Source organism: Artemia franciscana, chromosome 11 (genome assembly GCF_032884065.1).
Source record: "Artemia franciscana chromosome 11, ASM3288406v1, whole genome shotgun sequence".
Classification (NCBI taxonomy): Eukaryota; Metazoa; Arthropoda; class Branchiopoda; order Anostraca; family Artemiidae; genus Artemia; species Artemia franciscana.
The window spans coordinates 47,354,933-47,370,640 of record NC_088873.1 but is presented as its reverse complement, the minus strand read 5'-3'; the positions used below and the strand labels follow the sequence as shown (position 1 = coordinate 47,370,640).

Sequence of the window (15,708 nt, the reverse complement as noted above, 5' to 3'; positions counted from 1 at the left end):
CTTCGTAAAACACATCCATAATTTTGGTAAGTTGAGTGAAGATGCTGTAAGAGAGTTTTGTTTTTCATATTATAGTTTGCGCAACAATTTGAATTCCAATACCCCTCACCAATTACCCACATAAATTACTCAAACTCTCTTCCCCTCATAAGTCACTGATGGTACCGATGTATCGTCAGTCGAATATGAAATGGTCACATATCCACAATTGTAAATTTTTCGATGAGCAAAAAAAAGCCACACTACTTTTTTATTTCTCCTCTAATAACTATTAAACGAAAACGCACTGATATGCATTGATTTTACATATTAATTCATTTTGTTTTACGGATATTGGAGGAGAAATAAAAACGTTGTGAGGTTTTTTTTTTAGTTCGTCTGAAAATTTTGAACTATGGAGGTACCACCTGTTATACCCGACTGACAATATACATCTTTTTAGCTTGAAAGTATTCCATCGTTGGAGTAGCTCTTAAAATATGTTTTTTTTAGCAATCACGTGATAAAGGGATACGGTATTAGACTTTACAGTCCCTACTGGCGGTGCTGATCTCCGTTTCTTGGCCCTTCAGCCAGGAAGTGCAATGGGGGGTTGGGGGCCAACCATCCTGTGCTTTCGCACACCCTTCCTGTTTACCTTCCCCAGATTTCTCCAGGTACCCATTTAAAGCTGAGTCGACTCTGGCTAAGCTTACAGAGTCATGCCACTGACTCCCGTCCCAAACTGAACAATTGGGTACACTGGGATTCGAACCCGCGTCCTTTCAGACAAAGGTCATGTGATAAGGATTAAATAAAAACTTATTTGAATGATGAAAACTAACTTCTGATAAAAACATATTTGGGATAATATGTTTAATTTGAATTTTTTTTTTTTTTTTTTTAGCAAACCTGTATTAAGGATTAAACGAAAAACCTACTTGAATGATGAAAAATAACTTATGATGAACAGATTTGGGACAATATTTTTAATATCATGAAAAGAGAAATCACCAATGCAACAGCACAAACACATAAAAAAAAGAGACAGAAGGAGAAAAGGAAGACTGTTTTCCTAAATTAGTGATTAATATAGACCAGCACTTGAATGAGGCCTTAACCCTACTCATCCATACAATCACATAGGTCAAACAGAATAGCCATACACAATCAACCATAAAGAATAATCCATGGACAGGCAGTCATGTCGTCAATAAGTATAAGTCGTCATTTACAAAACAATAGAAACAATAAAGACAAATAATTCAGAGGCAACAACCCAACACAAGGGCTCATCAGGAGAATACACTTGTCTATAGGGTTTCGCCACATTAAATCCTCTACCCAGCCAAGTGTTGTGGCTACCACAGAATATCCATGGCATCCCCGTGTCAGGTATCACCCCCAAAATACATGCCTATGAAAGCAAAAAACAACAGCAAATGTAAAACAACCAAGTAACACCAAAACAAGCTTATCCTTTTAATATATCCCTCTTTTTAGCAACAATAGGTAAACTAAATATGATAAAATTTACCAAATCACAAATATTAACACATTGCAAAAAACCTGAATGAACCAAACAATTATAGAATTCATCTTTACCATGTGGCTATTTTAAAAAAAAATCGGCTCTATTAGAAACACAATTCAAAATAAATGTCGCTGCTACATCATTTCTCGAACCTCCGAAATTAGTTGAAAATTTCTTTAAGTATTTCCAGATAATTCTTTTGATATTTATTTAAAAGTTCGTTATAATGAAAACTAAATTTTTTAAATTGCCAAGTTAATTTATTTGCAGAAAAACCTCTTGATATCAATTTTTGGCTTAAGATTTCACATCTATTTTTAAAATCAATATAATTACTACAAATCCTTGCATAACGAAGTAACAGTGAGAAAAACGCTGAATATGTGATATTTGAGTGTATATTACTTTCAGGGAATGGGAAAGTAATCACTTCAAAATCAAAATCATCCGTTTTATTATACATTTTAAAACTTAATCTATTATTATCACAAATATTAATATTTAAATCTAAGAAATGATCTTCGTGACCAGCGCCATGACTAGGTTCAAGAGTAAGCTCTGATGGATATATATTTTTAGAAATATCGTCAGGTATAAATGTCAGCTATAACAAGTCAAGTCAGCTATAAATGGGCTGGCATTCCCCCCCATGGGAATTCCCACGGTTTGCTTGTACAAATCACCCCCAAATCTTATATAAGTATTGTATAAAACAAATTATAATAACTCAAAAATCATATCCAAGCTGTAACATCTCAAGTTAACTGTAGTATTAAAGCAATTTGTCCACATAGCTTTTTACATAGCCACATAGCTTTATTATATATTTTTTTGCTTTTTTTGCAAACCTGTATCAAGGATAAAAAAAAACTTACTTGAATGATGAAAAATAACTTCTGATGAACATATCTGGGATAATATTTTTAATATGAAATATGTTTTTTTTTTTTATATAGCAAACCTGTATTAAGGATTAAACAAAAAACTTACTTGAATGATGAAAAATAACTTCTGATGAGAATATTTGGGATAATATGTTTAATATGAAATATTTTTTTTTAGCAAACCTGTATTGAGGATTAAATAAAAAACTTACTTGAATGATGAAAAATAACTTCTGATGAATATATTTGAGATAATTTGTTTAATATGCAATATGTTTTTTTTTAGCAAACCTGTATTAAAAATTAAACAAAAAACTTGCTTGAATGATGAAAAAATAACTTCTGATGAACATATTTGAGATAATATGTTTAATATGAAATATTTTTGTTTTTTAGCAAACCTGTATTAAGGATTAAACAAAAAACTTACTTGAATGATGAAAAATAACTTCTGATGAATATATTTGGGATAATATGTTTAATATGAAATATGTCTTTTTATTGTTTTTTTTTAGCAAACATGTATTAATAATTAAATAAAAAACTTACTTGAATGATGAAAAATAACATCTGATGAATATATTTGGGATTGAGTAAAAGAACTGAGCTGATTTTTTGGCCGGGACGCTAGTGCAAGATAACCACATGCTGGCCCAGGTGGAATCAATGAATATCTGATCTTGTCTGGAGCAGAATCCACGTCACTGGAAGCTAGAAATACGACTAAATATTCAATAGGTTACATGGGCTTCAGGTAAGCTTTAAACTAGGGTTCTACGTTTATATCTTTGCATTGATGCTGTAATTTTTGGGTGCGCTGGCTAATAAGGGTAGAGGGGACCAAACTCTTTCGCAAACTTTTGTAAGGTGGAAAAGGAACACTTTGAAAAGGTTCCATTTGATGTATCATTCACCACCGAGAATAATTTTTTCTTTTTTTTTCAATTTACATGCATTGTTTCAAATCTTACAAAATCGTTTTTCAACAAGTCCTCCGTCATCAATCAGTAAACAGGAGTACCAAATACAATTAACCCATAAATTTTGACAAATCCATCAGGGACTGATGGATTTGTCAAAACTGATGGACTGACAAATCCATCAGGGACTGATAAATTTTGACAAATCAGGGACTGAATGAACAAGCTAGGTTGTTTTCGTGGTCAGGTTACTTGAGTAGGGTACCACTATGCTGGCCAAAGATGAATCAACGAGTTTCAGGTTTTGTCTGGAATTGAATGCATATCGCTAGATGCTGAAGGTATATATAAATAGTAAATTATTTATATCATTCTCAAATAAGATGTTAACAAGAATGAATACGGTTAGCTTATTGCCGCGACTTATTAATTTCATGCTAATTACTGGGTTCCTTCAGATACTGAGAGTGACATAACATCTACCTTCGCAAGATGTGAATTACTGCAAGAAATAGATTACGGGGTCTCTAGAGATCGGGGTATCTCCAGAGTCTGACTCATTGGAGAGGATTCAGTTTACAGCCTTGATGAGTACATTTAAGTAGCCCAAGGTTCCAAATTCAGCGTTGCTTGGGTTACTTTATACATAAAACCTTATATAACCAAAAGATTGAAGGACAACTAAGCCTCCTCCTCCACTCCTTTTCTTCTAAAAATTGTCGGATCAAAACTAAGAAAAAACTATTTAGCCAAAAAAAAAGTGCAAATTTCGTTCTAAGTATTCATGTGCGGGAGCCAAAGTTAAAACATGCATTAATTCGGAATGTTGAGAAACTAAATAAAAAAAAAGTTTTAACTGAAAGTAAGGAGGGACAGTAAAACTTAAAATGAACATAATTTACTCCTTATATTAAAGGGGCTTTCCCTCCTCAACGCCCCGCTCTTTACGCAAAGTTCCTTACTGTTTTAAAAAGTAAAGTTGAGAGAAAGAGTCAAAATGAAAAGCATAGAAAAATATAATCATAAAATAAAAAAAGAAGCGATGGAAAGTGCATGATTCCGCTACTGTATTATGAGTAATGTCAAACTCCATGGATAAAAATAAAGTGAGAAAAACCCGGCACTACATAAGCATTAAGAACATCCAGCCTTTTCTGTGGATATAATCCATTGAGACCACTAAACAAAAGCCATTTATAAAGAAGATATTATTCTTTCTACATTGAACTTGATTCTCCTACAAATTTCCTGACTAGGAAATATCCTGTCCAGAAGCTTTTTGAGGACTGGCTGACGAGACATGTTTCCAGAAAATTGCATTTTTAGACTGAATATTAAAAGCTTTAGTGGTATTTTGCCACTCGGCTTGATCTAACAGCGGAAAACGTCACATAAACTTGGTGAAGAATATCATATAATGCGCTCTAGAAATGATCTAGAAATTTGCGTTAAATAAAATCAGTTAATAGATTTAGGCTTAATGCAGCATGTTCATAAGCTCTTATATTTAAGATTTGGTCTCTAAAATGCATGGATGAGAAGAAGATTTAAGTAAAAAAAAGAAAAGAAAAAAACCAGAGATTCTCAATTTATCCTTGAGGGGCTACTTTTTCAACGAGCATGAGGCATCAGAAGATGTGGGTTGTATCCAAGCAAATTAAAATCCAAAAGAACTTGTGAATTGTTTGAAAACTATTGAATTTTTTTAGTCAATAAGACTTTTGTGTTTTTGCGAGACAGGGGGTGTGAGGAACTAAAATTCCAAAGTTCTAAGTAAAATAGAAAAATTAAAAAATAGACCACAAATACAGGTTAACATTGTTGCACACTAAACTGCCACAGAGTAGGATTTACGTTTTGCGCGCTATTGTTAGAATGATGTTCTTCTGTTTTTCCACGGTAGTATAAACGGAAAAAATGGTATTAATATTGCCCCATAATTGAGGATAAATTCAATTCATATACAGAATTACACTTTGAAACTTAGTGTGCCTGTTTTTCTAGATTGAATATACGTTGAAAATTGATTAAAAAAGGACAAATTCCTAATTTTTACGCAGGCTTTGTTCTATTCCCCACAAAAAAAGTCTAAGCACTATCTCAATTCTAGCTAGATGAATGGATAGACCTGAGACTAATGAATCTAATGGCGGAAGTGCATTGTCTTTTTGGTTCAAGCCAAATCTACAGGTTTGTGACAAAAGTTCTTGTTTCAGAGGGAATAAAGAAAAATATTTAAGCGATCAATAAAAGTCATATAAAAGACTGATAGTTATTATGGCTATCATTATTATAATATATGATTTTGAAAGAAATTTGTACAGTTAAATCGAGATTTGTTTTACAGAATTTGCTGAGTTTCTGAGTTTTAAGAATAAAATGCACTCTTAGAAACTTATTGAAGAAAATTAGCAGAAAATTAAGTTGTGATAATTTTATAATGACAAAATTGATGTATTTGTTGATCCATTAGTTATGTATGTGTATTTGTAACTTAGCAATCTATATATATATATATATATATATATATATATATATATATATATATATATATATATATATATATATATATATATATATATATATATATATATATATATATATATATATATATATATATATATATATATATATATATATATATATAGTCACATCCGCAATTTCCACTATATGAAATTTTTTATTACTATTATTTTATTTTTTCACTAGAAATGTACTATGTGTTTTCCGTTTTTAGTCATTCTTCCCAGAAAGAGCGGCGAAAAATGTATCGCTACTGAATTACGGGGAGGAAAATATAAATCTCAGAGATGCTTAACATTCACTACTAGTGCATTGTGATCGTCGAAATTCTCCGGTGAAAGTCAGAAATAAGGATATTTAACAATTATTTCGGATATACACCAAGCGACTATGTTTTTGTTGACATTTACCGGTGAATGTCAGCATTCAGCGGATTTCGGACCTTCACGCTAACATCTATATATATATATATATATATATATATATATATATATATATATATATATATATATATATATATATATATATATATATATATATACATATATATATATATATATATATATATATATATATATATATATATATATATATATATACATATATATATATATATATATATATATATATATATATATATATATACATATATATATATATATATATATATATATATATATATATATATATATATATATATATATATATATATATATATATATATATATATATATATATATATATATATATATATATATATATATATATATATATATATATATATATATATATATGTATTATATGTGTGTGTTTATGTGTGTGTGGATGTATGTGTCAGAATACATCTATTTATTAGATTACAAAGTATATATTTTGTGTCCAGTGAAAGGTTGTTTCCTGTAGGAATTTTTCTATCTGCTCCATCGTTGTAACTGTTAAGGCACCCAATTTAGCAAAGCAATATTTTAGCTGCGAATTCACGAATTTCAATTTAGGTAGTGATGTAATCACTTTTAGGTATCTGATGCAAACCCACTTTTTAGATTGGTTCTACAAGAAAAAAATACAGAAAATGATTTATCAGCGGAAAGTCACCAACTCAAAAGATGACACTGTTATCGAACAAGCTTTGCACAAATACCGTTGATTATGTAACAATACGCAACAATATATACAATAAGATAGGATAAAATAATATTGAATTCCCAAAACCTATCATAAGCTAAAGAAGGGCCAATTTGTTTCTTATGTTATTTAAAGAACCAACAAGGGAAAGCAAAAGAAAAAAATAATAAAAATTACAAACAAAAAACAAAATTAATTAATGAAAAGGGTCTCACATAAAATAAATCAATAAAATAAAAACAATTTAGTAAAATAAAGACAAAAAAAAGCAGGGATTTAAAAATTGGTAAATTAAACTTTACGTCAAAAGCCAAAAAAAACCTATTCAACAGTCTGATTTTACAACAGGAAGTTCTTTCTGTTGAAGGTTTGATCAAGTGAAAAGGAAAGCTTTTGCTGAGGCAGAACGGGAAAGGCAAGGTTGAAGGAGGGGGATGACGAGGATAAAGTAGATTTTGGGGATTTATGGAAGGTACAATGGGTGAAACATGAGAAAATCTCAATATTTTCTTTCCTCAATGGCAGCCGTATTGGCCCTGGAATGAGTTAAGGGACTAGACCCTCATTAAAGATTATTCTTTGGCATCTTTTTTGGACTGCCTTTGTTTAGCCAGAAAAATTTTGGAACGTACTAGGATGCAAAATAGTGAGAGGAAACTGTGAATTGGGATATTTAAACCTTTTAAGAGTTTACATCAACCAATGATCTTTTATGATAAATTATTATGACAAATTAAAGTTACCTAAATGGTCTCTGCCAAGAATAGTCGCACCACCTTCCCAGACTAAAATCTCTCTAGGACCATCATACGACGGACTTTCATCGTCCACGCCAGTAACAGACACATCAATCTGCGCGGGTGCACTTTCCTCTGACCCTACTTTTGCCACAATAACGAAATGGTCTGAAAGCTTTTCACTGCCGTCGTGAATATACTATGAAAGAGAAAATGAAAGATTGATACTTTTAAATAATTAAAAATAAAATCTGCTGGATTATAATAATTAACAATTTATTTGTTACCCACTTGTTTTGACAATTTAAGCGGAGTAAAAACATTAAGGAAATAAAAACAAAATAACACAAACAATACAATTAATACAGTCTAATTAAAGGGTGGTAAGGACCCAAGCGTTGACAGGCCTCAGCACCTAATCTAGCATAGAGTTTTTTATAAACAAAAATAATATCAGTGGCACAAAACTTTCTTATAATCTGCTGATTTCTATAAGAACTCGGTAGATACAATAAATATTTACAATAACGAAAATACCAGAACTCTTATACCTTGCGAATCTTCATTATTAAAAAATGGGCACAAACCGGAAAGAAACAATATAGAATGATCGCAATATGTAGAAAAAAGTCTGGATAAAGCCTTTCGTGAAAATCTGACTCGGTTTGGGACAATTTTCGCATACCCAATTTTAATTACTTTTAATATCATTAAGCCCACAAGATCGAAAAGTCGATAAAGATGAGCAAATACTAATACCAAGCCACCGAATCGAAGAAATGAGCTTAACTGAAAAATAACCACAATCAAGATCACTACTTTGATGCTTAGCATTAAAACTAAATGATCACATTTTTCAGTACTAAGTTTGAGGCCGATTTCCTCAAAAGACTTAGAAACAAGCTGGGTCGACTTAATTATGTCTAATCGTAACAGAGACTGTTTGATTAAGGTAACGTGCCAGTTATTAGGAGATCAAAACTTGGTTCTCACTGTAGATAAAGTAACCTCTTTAATTTCTGGAGGCAGATGTGCTTTAAATTACCCTCACAGACTAGCCCCCTCCACTGTTCACTCTTTTTGCAGGTAAATAGAGTATTCCTCAATTAATAACGCTGCATTAATGTCATTGAAGATTTGCTATTTAAATGACAGGTATACACTGTGTTTCTGGTTGATGGGGTTCATATTATAGGCTAATTGACGCTCTCTGTAGATCGCTATAGGACAAAGTTAGGTAGAAACCCCAAAAACAACTGAAAACTTGATATTCTGCTAAAAAATATTAAGAAAAACTAGTATTCTGGTTTTAGGTTGCACACCGATAAGACACTGTTGTTTAGTATTCCGCTTTAATTAATTTAATTAATAATTAAATTAATAATTAAACTAATTAAATAATTAATAGTTATTAAATAATTAATTAGTTATTATTAATTATTAATAATTAAATAACTAATTAGTTATTAAAACTAATTTAATAACTAAATTAATTAATTAAACTGCATTAATGTCATTGAAGATTTGCTATTTAAATGACAGGTATACACTGTGTTTCTGGTTGATGGGGTTCATATTATAGGCTAATTGACGCTCTCTGTAGATCGCTATAGGACAAAGTTAGGTAGAAACCCCAAAAACAACTGAAAACTTGATATTCTGCTAAAAAATATTAAGAAAAACTAGTATTCTGGTTTTAGGTTGCACACCGACAAGACACTGTTGTCTAGTATTCCACTTTAATTAATTTAATTAATAATTAAATTAATAATTAAACTAATAAAATAATTAATAGTTATTAAATAATTAATTAGTTATTATTAATTATTAATAATTAAATAACTAATTAGTTATTAAAACTAATTTAATAACTAAATTAATTAATTAAACTGCATTAATGTCATTGAAGATTTGCTATTTAAATGACAGGTATACACTGTGTTTCTGGTTGATGGGGTTCATATTATAGGCTAATTGACGCTCTCTGTAGATCGCTATAGGACAAAGTTAGGTAGAAACCTCAAAAACAACTGAAAACTTGATATTCTGCTAAAAAACATTAAGAAAAACTAGTATTCTGGTTTTAGGTTGCACACCAATAAGACACTGTTGTTTGGAAGATGGCGCATTAGTGGAGCGAAAATACACGGTTATAGCTTTAGTAAGTTTAAAGAACTCTTTCCGAAAAAGAAGTATATTTTAAGAAAATTAAAGAGATACACTAAGCCTAAGGCGAGAAGAAATAAACCGATCCTACTACTACTACTGCTAACAACTCACTGCAGCATCAAATTGCCTGAGGCTGACACAGTTGCGCACGCTTCTCCCATTACCAATCTATTCTAAACTTCCCTCTTCACATCCTCCCAAGAAATGTAGTTTACTTTAAATCCTTTCTTACGACATCATCCCACCCCATTTAAAAAAGGGGACCTGCTGTTCTTTTGCCCTAGATGCATGGCCAATCGACCACGAATGATTTTGTTTGTTTGAATTGGAATCGATTACTCATTGTAAAATCTGTTTGTGTTTGGTTTCGTTTATTTATTGATAATAGGGTATATTAGTTTTTCATTTGAATTACTATTTGATTTTACTTTTGCTTGTCTTAGGCTTAAAAACTCTTAATTTTTCTTTGGAAAACCCGTTTTATGGAAAAAAAATTCAAATTAATTTCTGTTTGTTTTTAATTGACATAGTTTTTATTGGTTAATAAAAGGAATATTTGTAAATATTTTTTCTATTTTTCTCCTTAAGAATCGAGATGTTGCATCTATAGGACTGAGCCGTTCTCACCATCATCGTCATAAAATCATTCAAAATAAAAAAAGCATAAAAAAATGAAAAAAAGCATAAAAAATCGAAATAAATATGGCCGCAGCTGTCGCTGCAATCATAATTTAGTCGTAGAAGTAGCAGTTGTGGCACCAATAGCTGTAGTCGTAGTAATAGTTTTCGTAAGTCACAGTACTAATAGTCGTAAAAGTAGTAGTCGTAGTAGTAGTAGTATTCATAGTAGTAGTTTTAGTCGTAGTAGTACTAGCCGTATCAGTAGTTGTAGTTAAAATACAGTTGTAGTAGTAGTAATTATAGCAGTAGAAGTGATAGTTGTCATAAGAGCAGTCCTAGTAGTAAGCTCTCTTATATAGTAATATTAATATGAAAATTATGTCTTTTTGTTAATTCAGCACTTCCCTTAACATTCTCTGAAAGTTTCAACTTCAGACCCTAAGCCGTTCAGGAGATACTTCAAATACGCCCTTCTGACAACCTGCAGGCACATAGTTTTTTTTAATTTAGTTCAACATCCTCCTTAATATTTTCTGACATTTTCCCCTTAATACCCTCTGTCTCTTTGGAGAAGAAAAATCAAACATGCCCCCCTTTCCCAAGAACAAAGCCTTTCTGCAAACAATGGTGAATTTCACAACTTAGAACCCTTTCCTAAAAGGGTTTTGTCCTCCTCAGAGGCATGATTATTAGACCATTCAACATTTTGAACAAAATAACTATCTAAATTTATGATCAAAGGACGGAAGGCAGTGAAAAGGAGCACAGGAGAGAAGCTAGGTGCCCTACAATTACTTTTGACTCTGAAAAGGGGTCCGAAAACATACAATTTCAAATTGAACAAAATCCCATCAATTGTTTTTTTTATTAAAACATCCTTACGAGGTGACTGGGGAAAAGCAAACCAAGCAAATAATACTTTGAGCTTTATGGCTCTTCAATTTAGTTATGTTATCGCCTTGTCTATAATATTTTAACAAACTGAGTAAGCAGAAAGATTTGCTTCCTAACATTAATTGGTACCTCTAGAAATATAGAAACTTTCAGTCTCGTGGCAGCATTGGCACACTTAAGATTCAATTCCAAGAGATTCCTAACTATTAAGAAAATGTTTGACAACCAATATGCGAGGCTGATAAAATTCAGAGTTTTGCTTATGACAAACTTCATCGTTCTCTAATGTTACACTAAATTTCATAATACAACTAAGGTGAACTGAAAGATTCAAGGAGCTTTTTTCCATATCCAAATTTCCTTCGTATTTGTATTTGTATATGTAAGAAGCTATCATAACACTAGAAATGAATTCTTAATATTGCTACTTTTACAATCACAAAAGAAACAGAAAAGAAGAGAAAAAAAAGTCATTTGTTATACATGCTTAGAAAACATGACACGAAGGTACATCCTTGTATAACAAGCATTGTATTGAAAATATGACACGAAGGAGTTTACACGTCTGTTCGTACGGCACTTAACGAGTTGTAGTTTATTATGAATCCTAGTAATTCTGCTGATCTGCAAAAAGATGGTAGAAAAAATGGTAGATGGTAGAGAAAAATGGTAGGCACAGATGGTAGAAAAAATCGATGTTTCTCATTTACTAAAAGTGTTTTCCCAAATTTTATTATTAAGGTAGAAGTCCCTAAATCCGTTGCAATGTTAATTTTCGTATGCCACAAAAAGAGATCTTGCTCTCTGACCCGGCACAACAGCAAAATGAAATTTTGCATAAGTAATCTTTGGAAAAGGATCTAAAATTTGGCTAGTTTGTTTCTTCTGATTTGGTTCCCAGAAAATAAAGAAAAAGTCTAATGTAAAACATGGTAACTTTTTTTTAAAAGGGTCTGGAGCCTAAAAAATGGAAAACGAAAGTACTATAAATTCGAATATTTTTTTTAATTAATTGGCTGGATTGAAAATCTAGATTCTTTTAATTTATTCCTCCACGATCGGTTATGTGTTTTTATATTGTGGACTCTTGACGGCATGGATAAAGGTTAAAATTCAAAATTAACGTCAAACTGTAGCTCTTTTTTTATCTATTTTATATCGAACTTTTCAGTTTCTAAACCACTTCGTTAATTTTATATATATTTGTGGAAAAAATTAAATTTTTAAAATAGATGTAGAAGAAAATCGATGTTTCTTGTTTACTACAATATTTTCCCAAGTTTCATTATTAAATCATACCTTTGAGCGAACAGTGTGAACAAAAAATCAATAAAAAATCCCTGTTCTTTTCAAGGTCCGGTTCCTAATTCGAAATATCCTTTATTCCTAAGGATTAACTTTAAAAGCTTTTTCAACAAAACAAGTTTTTCAAAGAAAAGTAAAGAGCTCAATTAAACCAAACATGAGCATATATAAATTGAAATAATCTTCCAAGCAAGAAACTACCATTAATCACCATCAATAAATAAATGAAACAAAAATGATCAGAAATTACAATGAACAACCGAGTCAAACTCAAAACAAGCGAAAATTAACATGAGTAGGGCTGACAACCCTCATTCTGGATAAGATAATGGGAACATCGAATTGATGATGTTTTGAATTGGATCACTTTATGAGATCTATGAATTATCTGAACAGACTTGAGCTGGACATATCATGTTTGATGAAGGTAAAATGAAGGGAAAAGCATCAAGAAAATAATCATCAAGATTTAAAAATCCAAGAAACGAAAGGGAAACGCATATAATGTTATAAATAACATTTATTTCTGTTCTAAAAAAAGGTGGAATCCTTATAAAATGAGAACCAAGAAAAACTAAATGAGATCTGACCTCTACAAATTATGTTCAGAGCTTATTTTAAAAGAAAAATCTAACATACAAAATGATGCATAGAAACATGTACGCATCAGTTCATTAAGAATGCCATTCTACAAAAAAAAGTGAAAAAAAAGTGGTATATAAAAGACGATATAAATAAAATAATTTTTAATAGAGAGTGCACCAGTTGACTGAACTATGTCTTCAAGTCTAGTTTCTTCTTTGAAAATTTTAATTAATAGGGAGCGAAAAATGGAAAGAAAAAACAAATAAATAAAAGACTTTACGACAATTTTTTACCATTCTCTTAGAGTTTTTTCTTATATTTCAGATGTTTGTCGGGAATGGAAACTCCGAGGTTTGGATATTCTCTTGAGATTATTGCAATCATGGAATTTTTTTTCCATTTTGGAAGCCATGCAGAATTTGATTATGTTATTTACCAAGAATTTAGAACGGCTTTGGAGCAATAAAAGCGAAGTTTTGAAACAAAAGGCTGCCAAGAATGCCAGGTTACATAAATATAAACGGTCTAATTATCAGAACAAAAAAAGCAAAAAAAAAAAACAAAACAAGTCAGACTACATGATCCGGTTAAATGGCATAACAACAAATTTAATTGATTTAATGTTTCCTTTCATTGTGTTTACTATGACAAGCTCCCTTTTTGACAAAAATATAGAGCAGCGATTTCGTTGTGCTATGTGCGTTGTGCGTTGTGCTCAAGAAATCGTTGTGCTATGTAAGTGAGCCTTTATAAATAAAACCGTAACTCAAGTTGTACTGTGGGAAAGTATTTCAAAGTTTTTGCCTCAATACCTACCTAACTCAAAAACTCCAACCTCAAATGAACCCTGCAATACTTTTACTAGGTGAACCCAGCTTTTAAAAGCAAATTGAAACCCCTGATTAGGGTATAAAACGGAGTTTATGAGTAGCCTTTTTAAATCCCGTCCTACTTGAACCAGATTGAACCAGGTTTAAAGGTTCATCAGAACCAGGTTCATCAAATTGAACCAGGTTTAAAGCAAAAAGCTTAACCCATATATACCATTTTCACACAAAGTTAATTCTGGGGTAGATCCCAGCAGATTCTTTTCGCCTTAAAAAGCAGGAAACAGGTTAAGATTAAATTTTGTAAAAACTGTCCCTTTCCCTTCTTCGGGGTATAAATTCATTTCCAAAGAGGGCCAGGTCTTACATTCAACCTTATTTTTGTTGCCTATAAACTAAAATGGGAACTGTGAGCAGATCGTATTTAATATGCAGATTCTCTTCACCTTAAGAAAATGCAATTGGTACATTTAGGAAAACCAAAATACCTTCCCTGGGTCTAAAAATCATTTCTAAAAAGGAGATGTCTAGATTTTAGGCCAAACTTTATAAGTAACAAATCAGAGTAACAATTTTGGCAGACGATTCTAAGAATTCATGTCTAAAGATTCAGTTCTCCTCCCAGGGACAGAAGTACGAGAATGAAAATATCTCCTAAAGTTTTCATATAGGATGTAGATTCGTACCTAAAAGTGTTTTTTTAGATAGTATAACTAAAAGTGTTTTTTTAGATAGTATAACTTTCCACAGAATTTTCAATTCTGTATATTTTCGTTCTATGGTTTTAATCTGAAAAACTAAACAAGTAAATTATACTATTTCGCAATACAAAACAAAAAAATTCGAAGCAAAAGCTACATAATTTTGGCAGACGATTCTATAAATAAACGCCTAAAGGTTCAATGCTCCTCCCTAAGACCTAGGTAAGGGATAGACATAAGAGAATGAAAACATCTCCTAAAGCCTTCATATGGAATGTATATTCGTACCTAAAAGTGTTTTTTTTTTTACTTAGTATAACTTTCTACAGAATTTCCAATTCTGTAAATTTTCGCTCTATGGTTTTAATCTGAAAAGCGATACAAAAAAGAAGGTGAACCCCTTACATGCGTAATATTTTCTGTTCGATTTAATTTTTAATGCTACTCTTTACTTTCAGTTGAAAAAAATTTTGCATATTTATTTTTTCATTGTTTTTTTAAATGATGCTAGAAAATGCTGCGCCCCCTTTATGGAAATCTTCTTCCCCCATGACAAATTCCTCCATGGAAAGTATCCCCCACATAACCCCCTCTTCTCAACCCCCCTCCCAACCAAAAAATCCTCCTGAAAACGTCTGTACACTCCCCAAAAACCATTACTATATGCAAACACAGGTCAAAATTTGTAACTTGAAGCCCCTCCCACGGGGACTGTGGGGGAGTAAGTCGTCCCCAAAGACATAGCTATAAGGTTTTTCGACTATGTTGAATAAAATGGCTATCTCAGAATTTTGATCCGACGACTTTGGGAAAAAAATGAGCGTGGGAGGGGGCCTAGGTGCCCTCCAATTTTTTTAGTCACTTAAAAAGGGCACTAGAACTTTTCATTTCCGTTCGAATGAGC

At 31.4% G+C, this 15,708-nt stretch overlaps 1 protein-coding gene across 1 annotated transcript in view; it reads right to left on the bottom strand.

Moving 5' to 3' along the window:
- LOC136033310 (chondroitin sulfate proteoglycan 4-like) overlaps positions 1–15,708 on the bottom strand; it is a gene marked incomplete in the record, with an annotated part of 437,436 nt that overhangs the window by 19,745 nt on the left and 401,983 nt on the right. The window contains 2 exon segments of the mRNA XM_065714084.1: positions 2,947–3,108; positions 7,709–7,901. Coding sequence (XP_065570156.1) covers positions 2,947–3,108; positions 7,709–7,901 — 355 coding nt within the window.